Source organism: Anabrus simplex, chromosome 6, assembly GCF_040414725.1.
Source record: "Anabrus simplex isolate iqAnaSimp1 chromosome 6, ASM4041472v1, whole genome shotgun sequence".
NCBI classification, from domain to species: domain Eukaryota; kingdom Metazoa; phylum Arthropoda; class Insecta; order Orthoptera; family Tettigoniidae; genus Anabrus; species Anabrus simplex.
In genome coordinates this window covers 131,426,992-131,444,903 of record NC_090270.1, presented here as the reverse complement: position 1 = coordinate 131,444,903, position 17,912 = coordinate 131,426,992, and the positions used below count along the sequence as shown (strand labels likewise).

The 17,912-nt window shown below is 37.8% G+C and overlaps 1 protein-coding gene across 2 annotated transcripts in view; it reads right to left on the bottom strand.

Moving 5' to 3' along the window:
• Positions 1-205: 205 nt before the first annotated feature.
• The window catches only part of Nep2 (Neprilysin 2), a 150,332-nt gene continuing 132,625 nt past the window's right edge, over positions 206-17,912 (bottom strand). For both annotated transcript variants that reach the window (XM_067149927.2, XM_067149926.2), the window contains exons 9-14: positions 17,214-17,357; positions 16,121-16,217; positions 13,384-13,552; positions 5,245-5,363; positions 4,900-5,031; positions 206-1,364 (exon numbers count right to left, since the gene is read on the bottom strand). In XM_067149927.2, coding sequence (XP_067006028.2) covers positions 1,026-1,364; positions 4,900-5,031; positions 5,245-5,363; positions 13,384-13,552; positions 16,121-16,217; positions 17,214-17,357 — 1,000 coding nt within the window. In that variant the 3' untranslated portion in view covers positions 206-1,025. The remainder of the gene's footprint in view (positions 1,365-4,899; positions 5,032-5,244; positions 5,364-13,383; positions 13,553-16,120; positions 16,218-17,213; positions 17,358-17,912) is intronic.

Sequence of the window (17,912 nt, the reverse complement as noted above, 5' to 3'; positions counted from 1 at the left end):
AATATTGTATTACGTGAATCTCTTCCCTGTTTAATGTAACTAGATGAGGTTTTTCTTTTTGTTTTAGTTTAGATCTAGAGAAATAACAGGAAAAAGTTTGATAGTTGATGAGTAAACATATGTACATAATACGAGGGCCATCAGTCAATCACAACGGGATGTATGGGTTAAAAAACACGATTTTATATCACAGTAAACTTACAAATACTTAGCATTATTTTATTTCATACACTTTTTTTATACATGGAGATAAAATGTTCTCTGTGCTCTTCCCCTGGAACAGTTCTTGATTTCAAGTGAGTAAACAATGCAGAAAGACTGTCTGGCTGATGATGGTGATGTTATGGTGATAAATGATAACAAATATATGTGCAATTATGATTTTAAAAGATCACTTTTACATATGTACAATCATTTGAAAAAGTGCAGAATTTTAAACTGATGGGAAAGTGAACACTGATGAAATACATGTTTAAACAGACTGGTCTGCAAAATGCCAATAAATTATTTATGAATATTTCACCACAAAAAAGATAACAAGATTTTATAGTTTTCTTAAATTATAATAATAAAATAACACATGTAATCTCATTCCTGTATTCTTGACACTTTGGTAAATGGCAGAGCTTCATGATGATGACAGCTTATGCTAATAGTATTACAGTTTTACACTGTGCTGAACAGTGACTTTGTCAAGCAATAAAAATTCTAACACACGCAACATACACACTCACACTTAAAACAGCTACCACGTTTTCAACTTTATAAAACACCCGTACATTATTGAATGTCACTGCGAGGCCTTCTTGCCTTTGTGTACTTATGTATAAATATTTGAGTACTTCATCTCTTTGATCCCTTGATGATAAATAAAAATTTCCCTTGATGAAACAATAAGTACAAAGTTTGTGATGTCGATGTTATTTGTTCCCACAGCAGGCTCTTTCACTTATATCCAGCCCATTGTACGTAGTTCCTCCCATTGGGAAGCTTAAATGTATGTGTTAAAAGTCCTTTTATATAAACTACCACACTTGGCACTTGTGTTCAGGATTCATCTTCGAACCAATAGGGCAGCCAAAGTCTTTTGAAAATTCTGGTCTGTTGGAGAATGGTCCAAGTACACGGAACCGTCCTGGTGAGTGAACACCTGTGGTAATACGTTGACGCATGGCTTCTGGACGATACTTGTTACACCATGTTTGTGCAGCACTTATCCAGAACAGCTGACGTGGAGAGTAGGGCAACCCTGGGAGTGATGGTTCAGGTCCGTTTCGCTCCGACCATGCCATGTAAGCACCATAGGCTTCCTTGATTCCTCCATTGTCAGCAATGTTTTCACCCTGTGTGTTGATGCCATTCAGCTATGGACACCAGATAATAAATATATAAGTATGACAAATTTAAATTGCTATTAGGATACAGACTTCAGTATATACCTTACAGCAAATGTCTCTGGAAAAGATGTAAAGCATCTAGAAGAACAATGTAGAAAAATGGTTTGAAGAAAAAGGTTATATTGGCTAGAAAAAAAGATAAAATTCCTTTTTCATCTGAAAGGATTACAAAACAAACAGCAGTTAAAAACCCAAACCCCATGGTGCAACAGCCCCCGAAGGGCCATGGTCTACCAAGCGATCGCTGCTCAGCTTGAAGGCCTGCAGATTACAAGGTGGCATGTGGTCAGCACGACAAATCCACTCGGCCGTTATTCTTGGCTTTCGAGACCAGGGCTACCATCTCACCATCAAATAGCTCCTCAGTTGTAATCACATAGGCTGAGTGGACTTCGAACCAGCCCTCAAACACAAGTAAAAACCGCTGGCCTGGCCGGGAATCGAACTCGAGGCCTCTGGGTAAGAGGAAGGCACACTACATCTACACTGCGGGGCTGGCAAACAGCAGTTAACCTCATCACTAGAGCCCAAATTTCCATGCACTATCAAATCTCAAAATATACATGCATTTATGCACTTTCATGTGGAAAAACATGCACAATAAACTAGAAAATATGCACTATCAAAATTCAGTTCCTTTTGAAACATCGTACAAAAACTAATTTCTACAAATTGTCTTCATTTAACCTTATCCACATTCCTAAGCACAGAAAATAATCTTTCACGTCACAAGAAGTGACAGGTGCATACTTAAATGAAGACATTTGGGACAAAGTGGTGTTAAATTGTACATCTTTGCATTTTCATCACAACACTTCTTTTATAAGCTCAAAATTTGGATTTGAATGGATTATATTGTTCAGCTGCCACAGCTACTTCTCCGTGCTGTGATTCCAGATTATGTCTTCAATATTTGCTAAAGATGGAAGCTGCGATAACAAAGACTTGTGACGAATAAGAGTTGCAGATAGGAAATTACTGGATAACAACGGAAGGTTCAGTGCAAGACCAAGGTTTGTAAGCTGCTACCTCAGTAACGCGTTGTCACAGAAGTGTGATACAAGTTTTGAGCAGTCATTTAGTAATGCACAATTTACGGTTCTATTTATAGTAATTTACAGCTGGGACACCTTATTCCTAAAAAGTACAGAGATCGACGTGCAGCCTTCCGGCTTACGTCAATGTTTACTCGAGCAACAGATAAGAAAGTGCTTGGTTAATTGGTTTCTAGGATTTCTACCTTATGTACTAACTTTGGTTGTCAGATAGGATGCCAGAGATACAATCTCTCATTCTCTCAGTAACAAACCTACTGTATAATGTGGAAAAATGGTCTCAAATACTGCAAAGTAACACTCATACAGGGCACTATCATGCAAGTTAGCATTATATATGCGCCAAAGTCAGAAGAAAATACAAAATCTTCAAAACATGCATTATGCATGAATTTTCTCCTAAAGGAGCCAAAACATGCAAACATGCACGGAAAAATAACGGTTATTTGGAATCATTAAGTCATAAAATGAATATTTGCAAAATTAGAAAAGTGTAACTAGTTTATTTAAAAACATGCATTTGCATGTAAATTCGGGCTCTACTAATCACTAATTAAAACAAATGGAAATACAACCTTAACACTTAAAACAATAACAATAAAGAAGTCAACAGGTACTCTGAGAATGAGAGAAGCAAAGAAGGTAGTTGCAGTTGCTTGAGCTGAGCATTACGGACATTTCTACAAGCAGGTAGTTTAAAAGGAGGGCAAAAAAAAAAAAACATATGCCAACTGCCAAAAGCAGCCCTGTATTTGCTTCGGAGAGAAACACAGGCAAAAGCTGCAGGAAAGCGTGAAACCTTGAAGTAGTGGCAGCAACATTTCTGAGATCTGTAATGCTGAATTCACCAATTCACCAGTACCAGATGGCTCTTTACACCCTGGTCCACTTTCACAACCTCAGCTAATGGAGCCATTAGCAGCATGAAATTTGTAAATCACCTGGTACTGATAATTTGCTAACAGACTTGTGGAAACCAAAGGAGCAAAACAATGTTGCTTTTTCCTGCCTGTCATATTTTTTCAGTGCCATTGTATTATTGCAGTTGCATGGCTGCAGCATGGATTACGAGCATAGCAGTACGTATATTCAAGAACAAAGGTGACCTAGTTATTGCCCAGTATGGCTTCTATCTCATACAATGAAGATCTTTGAATTAATTATTGTCACTAATCAATGTGGTGTTGTGAAAGGCTATGGAACAACTAATGCAATTTTTGCTGCTTGTCAGTTCCTGGAGAAACATTGCGAAAAGAAAAAGCCACAGCACACGTCCTTCCTCGATCTGGAGAAAGCATTTGCCCGGGTACCCCATGGACTGATCTGGTTTGTGCTGCACGGCCATAGGATTCCTGAGCTGCTTTGTAAATTGGTTTCAGATGTTATACATCAACACCAGTAGCAAAGTATGTCGTCCTGCTGGAACATCGGGGAAACTTCTCTGTGAAGGCAGCAGTTCACCAAGGTTCAACATACTGCCGTTCTCTGCTCTGATCATGAACACTATCATGTGAGATCTGCGACAGAATGCACCGTTGACCTTGCTCTTTGCAGACTGTTTTACTCACTGCTACCACCAGTGAAGAGCTGCAATGAAAAGTCCAGACCTAAATGATCATCTTGCCCGGTTTAATCTCCACTGAAATACCCCCCCAATGGCATTACAGCCCTTGCAGAACCTTGGCCTACCAAGCGACCGCTGCTCAGCCTGAAGGCCTGCAGATTATGAGGTGTCGTGTGGTCAGCACGATGAATCCTCTCGGCTGTTATTCTTGGCTTTTTAGACCAGGGCCGCTATCTCACTGTCAGATAGCTCCTCAGTTCTAATCACGTAGGCTGAGTGGACCTCGAACCAGCCCTTAGGTCCAGGTAAAAATCCCTGACCTGGCTGGGAATCGAACCCGGGGCCAGCTCTACTTAAATACAGTATCATGAAAATGAAGTACCTGGAAACCATTTCCAGTGTAGGCTCTATCAAAATAAACGGTGATGATCTTAAGAAGACAACTTGCTTGCAGTTCATAGGATCTCAAGTTTAGTTTAAGACAAAAATGCAGCACCTCTTATCATTAAGGTTCATGAAAGTACCTAGTACTAGAAGTAGAGAAATAAGTGACTAGAATACTTGAAAGTACAGTAATTTGATTGCATCTCAAGAGCAAAAAAGCTTTCACAACAACCTGTCTTTGAGAGGACAGTGAGGTACTGAAGTAATTATTTTAAAATGAAATTCATATAGCAAATAGAACATAATTATTCCTTTGTAATAGAAGAGCTTTCAGAAATGTGTAATGTACACATTTGCTTGAAGGAAGTAAGAGACTCAGATGCACAGTACAAATGCTCAAATGAAGGCTGTTTAAATCTTCCTTATGAAAAATGCAATCCGTGTATACTGTAGAATGGTGTTTCTGAAGAATACAATTTTAAAGTGATAATGAGATTACCTTCAATCCTGTTTCCTCTTCAGTATAATTGCCATATTGATGAATTATGCAAGATGCTTTTTTCAGGTACTTAGTTTTAGTATCTGGTGCCCACCAGTCAACAAGGTTTCCATCCTTGTCAAACTGTCGTCCCTGTAATTAGAAATTGGCCACTGTATTATACAGAATGAAGTAAGTAACTTGTAGGAAAGATTCTTCAGATATGTTCCATAACTGTAAGGGGAAACACTATTTAATGACCAACTCTTCTATTGATTATGCATGGGGAAAATAGTTATTACTGACAATTTGCGATTCCAGATTGAACTACAGTTTGTGTTCCAGAATTACTACTATTTCACATACCTGATCATCAAAACCATGTGTGATTTCATGGCCTATTACAAAGCCAATCGCTCCATAGTTCATATACCGTGGCCTATCATTCTGGAAGAATGTCCCCTGCAAGATGCCAGCCGGAAACTCTGTGAACATCAAGAGTAAAGACTTAGTATCCGTGTATTTCTCATGAAATACATCTCAAGACCTCTTGAAGCTAGAAAGCAAAAATTTGCTTATTTGGGGCCAAGAAGGAATACGTCTGGAGGAATGGTGATTGATGAACTGAGAAGATCTGTGTGAAGATGTAAAGATTGTCCTTGTCCTTTTGTGTTTTTGTGTGTCTTCATCTATTCTCTCTTGCACCCACTTTCCTTATGGAACTGTTATTGTATTTATCTCATGAATTCCTAAACAAGTTGTGATCTTACCCCCTGTGGGTGGGGGACACAGACGAAAAATACACCCACAGTATCCCCAGCCTGTCATAAGTGGTGACTAAAAGGGGCGACCAATGGGTTAATCGAATTAGAACCATGAGACTACTTGTAATTAGTACCACCACGCGGGGAACACCATGGGTCACTTTTACTTGCACGTAGTACCACTATGTTAGGTACATAATAGGTTTGTGATTAGTAGTGACAATGTGTGCTTTCGACTTCTACAGTACCTGTGAATGGTACCACTATATGAGCGACACGATGGTTCTGCCTTGCCAATGATCAGTACCCACTATGTGAGGAACACCACAGGATAGTGATAGGCAGTCTGAGACTATGTCTCGAGATTTCTCGGGATTTCTCGAGACTAGTGCAGGCACTATTTCTCGCGAGAAATTTCGAGAGCGTTGTCCCCGCATTGTGCGGCGAGCAGCGTGTCGTAGGCCTACAGGTAGTTGGAGCTGAATGTTGTTTGTGCCGAGTATGCAAATAGCCAACCAAGGGCTTCTCCATTTCGTAAATACGCGTCAACAAGCGACTAGGGCGTTCATTTCTACAGAGGTCTATTTTGACAAAGTATAACATAATTATAAAGGATACACATTCCATTATTGTATGTACTGGTAGGTACACGAACGAGTGGTTTAAGTACAGAACCTGACGGCTTGTGTAGGTACACGTACTTGGATACTAAAGGCGTGCATTATTCAAACTTGAGACGAGGCAAGATGCGCTTTGCCGCATATGCAACCACCATTACGCATGAGTGAAATGTGTAATCTAAAATGCTTCAGTTTGCTCCAATTCTTTCGACAGATAGGTGTACATCGTTATCAGACCCCACATTCAATATCACATTATGACCACTGCTTGTGTTTACCGATATTTTGGTGAGAAAGGAAATAATTCCGTACAATGTTTTAGAGTATTCGCATCATATGTAAAGTTAGCATAATTACACAACAACAAGAGTACAAGCAATTCCATGGAAAGGAAATATTACAAGAAGTACTACTAATTTAACATTCTAAATTCAGCATCATAAACAAAATCAGTATTTGCAGTGCTTAATACCGCCGCGTACAATACTAAAGGTTGAACTTGCTACTAGCTTAAACATTACAAGTGATAATAAAGTGAAGTTAAACCAACGACAACAACAACAACGAAAGAAAATATGACAAGAAATACTACTAATTTAACATTCTAAATCCAGGATCATCATAAACAAAATCAGTATTTCCAGTGCTTAATACTACCGCTTACAATACTATAGGTTGAACTTGCTACTAGCTTAACACTACAAGTGATATTAAAGTTAAAACATGACTACCCAACAACTACAACAAGATTACAACAAGCAGTTCCATGGAAAGAAAATATTAGAAGAAATACTTCTAGTTTAACATTCTAAATACAGCAAAAAATCACAAATTCAGTGTCCGTTGTTTACAGCTTTTACTTTTCACTTTACACTAGCACTAATCATCATCTTAAACAATTTGATACCGAAAGAGAATCTATCAAAGACTGCTGCAGGTAATTTATTCCAATCCCTTATGGTCCTGTTTACGAAGGAAAACTTGCTCACATCAGTATGCTGGTTATTATTACACTACAGTAAGTGACCATTCCCACTGGGATATTTACCATTTGCGATGTATTTGTTAATAATAACGTACTTCGGTATATGACAGTGCAATGTTTGTGTCTAGTTGTACGCGACAACTTGAAGACGATGTCCGAAATGAAACTTACATCGTGGATCTCGGTTATTTTGAAGAGATGCCACATACCACAGCCCGCTGTGTTGTTTATTCAAAAGAAGTAAAATACGTCGGCAGAAATACTTCTAGGATTATCCGATACTTAAAAACACATAATATAAATGAAGAGGAATAGTCACAGAACACCTCCGGCCCGGTCTAAATCACAAGAAGCTACCCTGCCGACAACGATTGTGAGGCATCCAGGTAGGTTTATATCCTAATAACAGTTATTAACAAATTATGCGGGTTATTCAGCTAAGAAGTCCACCTGAAATAACTCGTGAACAATTTAAGATACTGACATTCGATTTTCACTTTCATTAATGGTATTAAGGGGTTCATAGTTGAACATGCAGTACTCTTCCAGGCTTTTGACAAAATGTATTGGCTCACACGTTTTCATATGAGAATGTTATTTCACGCAATAACTGCCTATGGTATACTACCAAGTTTACAGTTGTAGTTTCTGGTACGTCGCACAGCGTGCACTACAGGAGGATCGGTCTCGAGATTCTCGCGAGAGTCTCGAGCGAGAGCGTTGCCCATCACTACCACAGGATAGTACGAGTCCCTGTGGTTAGTACACTTATGTGATGAACACCATAGGTTTGTGTTGCCTGTAAATGGTGCCGCAAAGTGAGAAACCTCATAGGTCTGTGTTACATGTGTGCATTACGTTACCTGTGAATAATGTGTGGAATACGTCCTTGGACACTCCCGGCACTAAAAGCCATACGCCATTTCATTTCATTTCATAGTGAAGGTCTAATGTCACAATTTGATTACTGTGTGATATGATGATGGACCATTGCAACAGTCACAGGCACAAAAGATATCCCATACACATATACAGTAAAACTTCCCAATAATGGACACCATAAGGGACAAAATATGTGTCATTTTTTGAAAAATGACAAGTTATTAAGAAAACTACGAAGTTCTGAAAGTCCCAACAAACAAACAAACAAACAAACAAACAAAAGTCCTGCAGTTAAAAACATTGTGTTGGAACCGAATCCTCTTAGTCATAATACTGCACTTCTACTTGCATGGCTTTCTTTTACGTTATCAACTTGGGAATGGGAGGGCAAGCTGACAGCCACTTACTGTATATACATTAGTGATCGGCAGTCTGAGATGGGGTCTCAAGATTTCTCGAGAGTAGTGCAGCACTGTTCCTCGCGAGAAATTTTGAGAAATTTCAAGAGTGTTGTCCCCGCATTGTGTGGCAAGCAGCGTATTGTAGGTCTACAGGTAGATGGAGCTGAATGTTGTTTGTGTCAAGTATGCAAATAACCAACCACAGGCCTTCTCCATTCCGTAAATACATGTCAGCAAGCAACTAGGACATGCATCACTTTCATTTATAATAATGTTATTTGCTTTTGTCCCATTAACTACTTTTTTAGAGGTGCTGGAATTTAGTCCCGCAGGAGTTCTTTTGGATGCCAGTAAATCTGCTGACATGAGGCTGATGTATTTGAGCACCTTCAGCTACCACCAAACTGAGTAAGGATTGAACCTGCCAAGTTGGGGTCAGAAGGCCAGCGCCTCAGCATTCTGAGCCACTCAGCCCGGCTCTTTCATTTATAACTAAGAAACAATGTTAGGTTTTGGTCCACCCAATCAATACACATCACTTTACAAGTGAAAAACTATTTAATTAAAAAACATGTGCACCCTACAGGAATGAGTAGACTAAGTACAGAAACTGATGGCTACTGTTGGTGTACATTGTTATCACTCAATCTATCAGACCCCACATTCAGTATCCATTTGACCATTGATGATTGTGTTTACATGCATTATGGTGAGGAAGGAAATCATTCCTTACAATGTTGTAGAGTACACAATTAAATTGAAAGAAGTTATGTAATGGATCAACCTTTTCAATACATTTAGAATTAGAAATGTAATGTTACATTACTAGTAGAAATATGCAGTACCGGTTTCGACCACTCTTCCCGATCATCATCAGTCAATCACTTAAAATATAAAAAACAATGCACAGGAGTAGTCCTCTCCGTGTAAGGACGTACCCTAAGGGTGCAACCTTACACTTTCTCCCCTGTAATATTAAGGTATTGATTTATAGTTACTTTTCTTGTTGTTGGGTATTTTGCAGGTCTTTTTCAGTGTCGGTAACCATACAGTCTAGGGACCCTACTTGCCGATACGACGTCTTACATTTACCGTTAATCTGGCACGTTGGCAACGTTCAATCACTGTTCTAGCGTGAAATGCGTGTTGCCACCGCATTGCCGTTAAAGTCACATTTGCGAGAATATTTAAAGCATATTTTCTTTTTCTGTGGGATTGTAAATCTATTTGGCTAATACCAGGTAAGTAGAATTGTGGCATGTTCGGATAATGCATTTAATAACATAGTTTGTGTGAAATGATGAAAGTGCTCAAATACGCCAGTCTCATGTCTAGATCTACCGGTACATGAAATAACTCTTGCGGGACGAAATTTTGGCAGTAGAACTTATAACATTATTATTTTCAAATCCGCAGTGAACTTGAAAGCTGACCTAATTTCCGTTCACGGAGCTTGAAGATATTACCAGCCTGCAGGCTGAAAATATGCCCAATAATCTATCTTCTTACTGGTTACCGGTATTGAAGAGAGAAGGAAATGTTCGCGCAAAAGAAATGGAAGTCATTGGATGTCTGGAACTTTCGAAAATCACACTGCAAAGACTTACTAAATAAATTGCATCGTTTAACACGCCCCTCTTTTCAAGAACATGGTTATAGTACGCCTACTGTATATCAAAATAAAGACAGATATATGTAACATTAATTTGAGTGAGAAAATGTGTTTATTTCCTTAATTCCTCATTGAGCGTGGAAATCTACTTAATTATGAATATCTTGATTTATTTCATCTTAACTTTTATCATTTACTAGGGTAGGGAAACATTCATTATCGGTGTTTAGATTGAGGTTAGTTTGTGATGGTTATGTCTGGTGATTTTAATATATAACTAGGCAGGTTGGCAGCAGTGATCAGCCATTACAAAACATAGAAAAGAAGAGCATCGGGCGGCGATATTTACTTTCTGGGGTATTGCCTTACGTGGCAATTACTATAAATTTTCCACTAGTTATAGTTCATGAAGTATTATAACACTTCTGGCAGTAGCACTGTGTGTTGAAAGTTCTTGAAATCTTGAAGAGGTCTAGTTCAATACGGAACATAATGAAATTCTTATCTTTATATGTTGTAGAGTATTCGTGACATAATTAGGTACTTCGGTATATGATGGTGCACAAAGTGTAACTGTGTTTTCTAATTGTACGCGACAACTTTACGATGATGTCCGAAACGCTACATAAGTCATGGATGTGGGATTGTTTTGAACAGATGCCACACAGCACAGTCTGCTATGTTGTTTATTCAGAAGAAGTAAAATACATCAGCAGAAATACTTTGGTGATGATCCAGCACTTAAAAACTTATAATACTGCTGAAGGGGAATAGTCACAGAGAACATCTCTGGCCCAGTCTGCATAACAAGAAGCTACCCTGTTGACAACAATTGCGAAGTATCCAGTAGTGTCATGCAAAGCACGCTTTATGCTTGGTTCATATTTGTCAACCATGACCAAGACTGAAGTTTACTTCCAAAAATCAAGGTGAGCGACGTTTGGGCAACCTCGCCCTTGATACTTGCTCCTTCACGCACTATCTCAGTCACAAGTACAAGTGCTTCCCTCCCTCCATCCTTGTTTCTACTAATGGTGGAAGGATGTAGTAACACATCAACAATATCTACTTTGCTCAAATTAGCACAGACATTAAGAAATTCTTGCCCTAATTATTTAAAGCCTTCATCGGAAATCTTTGGCACGCATGAAAATGCATCATTTATGGTTTGCTTTATATTGCCAGGCAAAACTTGGTGAGAAGCACTAGAATTAAATTTGCAGACATGTTTTTAAATTAGTTTTACTGGATTTTTATGCTAACAGAGCACAAAATGCTGCAAAGGAAACATAATCTGTCTCTTGACTGTCTGCAGTGACCGCAAGCAGAAATTTCTTCCAAACATCAGAACTGAGCTCATATTTCTTGATTAGTTTATATTCACCATTTTAAATTTTAGCCATAACGCTGTCCGTCGATTCACATGGCATGGTGAACTTCAGCTAAAAACTGATGGTTAACTCATCCATTCCATCCTTTTATACCTCCAAATTCCCGGCCTTTGCTCTTTGTAAACAACGGCTTATTCACCTCTCAATGAACCAAATTGTTTCCGATGTCTGTAACGAAAGTGAGGTCATCCTCCCTAGCCAGCATACTTCACATCGAACATGCCTTGTCGAAAGAATTGGAACAAACTTGGACTTAGATTACATGATCCACTCGTGAATGGAAGAAGAGAGGATACCAAGAAAGATGTTAGAAATGGAGTTGAAGGGAAGGGGATCTAGAGGAAGACCGAGGGACAGATGGCTTAAAGGTGTAAAGAGCATTGAGGCAGGAGGAGGGAACTGGACGACAGTGAGAGAAAAGAAGTGGTGGATGGACATAAAACGATGGAGAGACTTGTGTTCCAAGCAGAACCAGCCTGTAGTTGGAAACTGCTCCTGATGATGATCCACTCATGCATAATGGTGGTTGCATATACAGCAAGGCACATTTTGTCCCATCTCAAGTTCGAATAATGCATGCCTCTAGTATCCAGGCAGGTGTACATTCTATCTACATTTATTCACAAATTATGCAGATCTTCTGTTTTCACTTTCGTTAGTGGTATTAACGTGCTTATAGTTGAACATGCAATACTTTTCCAGGCTTTTGACAAAATTTATTGGCACATACATTTCCATGAGAATGTTACTTCATTCTATAACTGCTTATGATATACTATCAATCTTACACACGTAGTTACTGGGATGTCGCACAGCTTAGGAGAATCTGTCTCGAGATTCTCGAGATCTGTGACATCAGTCTCGAGAGTCTCAAACGAGAGCATTGCCCATCGCTTAATATACATTATGGTATTTATTTTAAATGTTCGTAACATACAAAAACAGGGATGTTCCACTATAACACTAGGCCATATGAGTCAATTCAAATATGTACAGTACAGTAAATGAAAAAACACTAGGCTAAGTAAGAGAATTGGTCAATTTTGGTCTGTTTGTTGCTTGACACTGACGATGTTAATTACCTTCCCCATGTGCATTTCAAGGTCATTTGAAATTTGTAATCTGTCTGAGTCACTGTTATTCATAAAAAAGTAGAGCTTCAGCTCTCTTACTCCTTCAGCAGCTTATTTGGAAACACTGTTTGCATTCTTTTAGAGCTGTTATTTCAATAGTTAGTGTTCATTAACACGTAATGTTCGATATAAAGAATTTTTTTCCCATAAGAGTCCGGGTTATTCTGATGGGAATTTGAATATTGTCCGCTATTCAGATGTGACCGTTAAGGGAAGTTTCACAGTATTTGCATCCAAACCCAATTCTGTCTTTAGTTAGATGTAGTGCACTGTATCTTCTGGTATGAGCTAGAACAAGTTTGTTACTCTTGTTAATCTTAGTCCCATCTTTGGTTTTAACAATATAAAAGTAGCAGAGGTATAAAGTGGTGATAAAAACACCATTCTGTATACAGCCAGTTCCTCTGATTGATGTGAAAGTGTTGCTCTGAGAGTGGACTTGTGTATGCATCTCAGTGAGTTTGGCAAACTGATGTGTAATAGCAACTTCTGGCTCAGTGAAGAAACCAAGAAGAAAATACTAAAATATTATGTCAATTCTAGCCCATTTTTCTGAGAAAAATAAAATTGTGATTTGTTTAATTTTAGTACTTAGCCTTATGTTTGTAATCAAATCAATACAGTTTTTTCTATGGAATATAGTTTTGTGGTTGGTATTTTTGTAATATTTCTCCCTATTTTTTCTTGTCTTGAGATGCAAATTAAGAAGGTACTTACGTATACTGTTTTCAATAGAACTGTAGAAAGCATTGACAATAGCAGGGCGACCATGTGTTATCCATTCTGTTTTGTTGACTTTATTTCGTAGACGACCAAATGAGTAGTTAGTGCCAAACTTGGTGAGGTTCAGAACACTACCCATGTAGTCATCTTGTGACACTTCCAACTGTAAGATAGAATATGAAGTTATGAACAACGGGCTTTCATGTTGGAATTAATCCTTATGTACTTTTGGGCAACAACAAAAAAGATCAGGAAATGTTTTAAGTTCTGAGTGCAATCTAAAGAAATACTTAACAGTTTAATTTAGAATGATCGTTCTGAAACACAACAGAATGATTAAAATATCAATTCAAATGTCTCCAACTTCTGACTGTGATTATACTATGAAAACGGCCTTCTACTGCACATTTTGAATCTGATCGCTTTTTGTGTCTATGGTTATATATATTGTTAATCAAGTTATACATTAATGATCACTTAATTATTAGAGATTATCCTTAGTTCAGTTCTCTCTATGGGTGGAGGCAGTAGGATACATCCACAGTATCCCCTTCGTAAGAGGAAACTAAAAGGGAGCTCAGGGGCTCACAACTTGGGAGCGTGAGTTGACGCCCATGGTTCTTCTAGCTGAGTCTAGCTAACATTGCTTTCACTTACTTCTGTCAGATTTCTCACTTTCATCTTTTGTGTCCGACATCCCTTGGTCAAGAAGTCTTGTTCTCTTCTAACCCCGATGATGGTAGGCTTTTTGCAAGACTTTAATTTTCCTGTCCTTCATGACCCTTAACTTTTTTTTTTTCAAACCCCTTATTTTTTGAAGGGTCAGACTTAATTCATTTTTCCCTTTGATTAGCATTATTAGAGGATAGTTTTACTTCCTCTTAAAACAATCACCACCACCATCCTTAGTAGAAGACAGAGCATTTTTCAGGATACATCTTCCTATATCTACCTCTAAATTAGGAGAAGCCTTACCTGGATAAACTTTTCAGTTGTGCATGAACCTAATGGAAGATTTTCTTTTTTTTTTTACATATTGTCGATTGTCTTTTAACCTGTTACTGTATTCCTTTTGTCCATTTAGTTCTGCTTATAATTCAGGAGCAACTAAACTACCTTATAGTGTACAATCTACTTGATGAGAACATTTCACAAATATCTGCCAGTGGGGTTCTAATACACTTGTGACCTAAATTCATGCCTCGTGGCAACTAGTGTTTAAATGCAACTAATTTATCCTGGATGGTCATAGGCATTTAAGCAACAAGATCAGCACTTCTTGTATGGTAGGGTTTGATAATAACTAGCTTACTAAAGGATATAATCAATTCATATCACACATTTATGTCAGATAATTCTTATTCTATGACAGATTTACCACATATTTCTTTCTTTCATAAGTTCTTTCCCATTTCAGCAATCACTCTGCGACTTTGTTAGTAATGTTAAAAGTCACTTAGATGCAGTGAAGTTTACATCAAGGTTATGAGGCTGTGCAGAATAAACTGAGATTTTAATCATGAACGTATCTGCATCCTCAGGGGTTAATGCTAAAAGTTAGGGCTCCTCATTATATGTCCACTACATGGCAGGCTGTTTTATTTAGTCTGTCATTAGGTGTAATGTTGTTGAATAGGACCATGTCAAGTAAACTAGGGAGAATGAAGATTGAAACATACTTCATTACTTAAGGAAAATAACGTCAGCTTTGCTCTCAGAGCAGGTATGGCCAATGAAAATGCCATATGCTAGTTACAGAGAAATTTCAATCTGGCAATACAACATTGCTAAATAAACCCCACGACTGTCAAAAGTCAGCAGTTAGGGAAGTTTTCCTCAAGAATACTGTTGAAACTGATCCATGGCAAAGTGTTTGTGCTTTGAAGGTGAGCTGCATGTATCATTGTAAGCACATACCAGCCCTCATGCCATTCTAAATTTCTGACAGTACCAGGAATCGAACCCGGGTCTCCAAGGATGGCAGCTAATAGTGCTAACCGTTACACTATAGAGGTGGAGATTGGAGTCTTGGGTGGTACATGAGCTGATACTGGTTATCAAGTTAAGTCTCCTGCTAGTATGCAGTTCTCCTAGTCTGAGGAATTAATGGAAAGGCTTTCTGCATCAGTTCCTCACATCTGATAAAAAATTGATATAATCTGACATTCATTAACAATTGGACAATAAATGGAGCATTATCAGCATTCAGAATTTGTTGACCAACAGAAAGGTTGATGTCATTGAATCCTGGTAATTTTTCTCCGTGAAATCCATTTGTTGACCGGATGGCAAAAATGTGTGGGTGCATAAGAAAATTACCTCGACTAAACAGATATTTTATTTCATTTTACATAGCATTTAATTTGCTGGACACTTAGAATTGTGGTAATTTAGTAATGAAATGATGTCAAAAATGTTGAAATTACCTATTTTCAAACAAGACCTTTATTGCCTATCATAACTTCTTATAAGAAAATTATAATTAATCACTGCTTTTCTCGGACTGAGTAAGTATGTGGATTAAGGAGATTTTGGATTCTTCACACGATAGTAAGTATTATAATTCCTTGAATTTGGTGCTCCATTGACAATATCACTTGTTTATTTCTAGTCTATTTTTTCAGTAAGAATACAGTTAATTGAAAAGTTGCTGAGATCAGATGGGGGCAGCAGAGAGAGTGAGTGAGTGTTTTTTTTAATTTTGTTAATGCAGTCAATAATATCAACTTACATTCATGTAGAAGTCCTCCAACTTGGAATTGTCCAGCAGTTCATCAGGATAAGCAATATGTACTGCCATAGCTTTTGCTTTATCTATTGCTCTGTCTCTGGAAGGAAATAATGCTGTATGTAGAATTTCTCTCACTACACCTATACTAGATATTGGCTAAAAAATTTCAAAAAGATAATAAACACTCTTAATCTAAAAATACTGTATTTGCTGTTTGAAAGAAACACTGAGATCATTGAGTCTTATCTCCAGTTTTATAACAGTCAAATATTGATTTGCTGTACTGTGATTTAACCAGGATTAGGAAAAATAAGTCATATGGTATTATTTTGCGAATATTCACTATATTATAACAGTCTCATAAGGAGATTTAACAAATTTAAAATATTTCACTTTTACATTTGCTAACGGTGACCAGTTTATCACAGAATTCACTGTTAGGATTAAAGTATCCTGGATGAAGCTTTCATTTTTACTTCAGGCTAATGCTAGAGCTGTAACATGATTAGGCCATAACCACTACCTTCCCATCCCTAGCCCTCTCCTATGCCAATGTTTTCAACAACCTGCCAGTGTTAGTGTGACATTAGAAAGAAAGAAAGAAAGAAAGAAAAGGAGTTCATATTGAAAAGTTCCAAGGTATTTTCATTTTACTATTGGATAAGCAGCTATTTTGTCAGCACTGGAATTGGGGTTTTCATCAGTAGAAAGTTATGTAGCTATTGTTGAAAAGAATTACTGTGTTTTACTATTTATATTACATTAGTATGCATGCACATCAGGAAGTACTTTACAGTGTTAGTATGTGAGTATTTCTCAAGCCTCCACACTTAAAGTACTGAACCCTCTCTGAAAATAGTACTTGACTATGCCACTGTTGCAGCTATGTTTTCCTTGTCATTGATTGAAAATTGTAACTTGATTACAACAATTCGTGATTCATTATGGGCATTAGAGTTTGTTTACACCTTCTCATGTTTCAGTGAAATAATCTGATTATTTAAATACTAGGTGACGTAGAGTTCCCACATACCATCAATTAATCTTATATTTAAATTATATTATGAAATATTTATTAAATTAAATTACATACTTGGTGGCATCATCCATCCAATCAACATTCTGTAGAATCTCTATGAACTCGGCTCGGATGTTCTCCACCATCTCCATCGCATTCTTCTTGGCATCCTCCTTGAAGTACTTCCGCACATAGAGGGCGCCAACCGAAAGTGATACACTGCAATATGCCACCACAATGGATATGAAGCTGTTCTCTGTGCACCACACTTCATCTTCCAATTGAGGGGCCAGGGCTTCCTCTTTCCTGGATACACAGGATGCAATCACAGGACACAATGGGATAGGTTAAGGTGTCTTAGATGTTTTGAGAGTACAGGAATACAGGAATGTGGGAATGGCCTCCTCTAAATCCACTTATTACTATGTCATCATCTTATAAATAAATAATATTCAAATAATACAACCCAAGTACGTAATTGTAGAAGAAATGGAGGTAAATGTGTGCAGTACAGTGGACGGTCTTTTAACTGGCTGACCCGGTGAATAACGTCACTTCCGGTTTAGTATGTTTCTTGAGTGGCTACACTGTCTCCCAACCTACCCTGTTCGCAGACAAAGATGCAACTTGTTTCACATTGCTTATCGGCTTAATTGTGTACAATAGCAGTTGCCGGTTTTAGTCAGTTTATAAGACTAATATGTTTTGAAATATTGTTCAAAACATCTTAATGTATAGTACAGTATAAATTATTGGATAGGTCCTTTCTTTTAA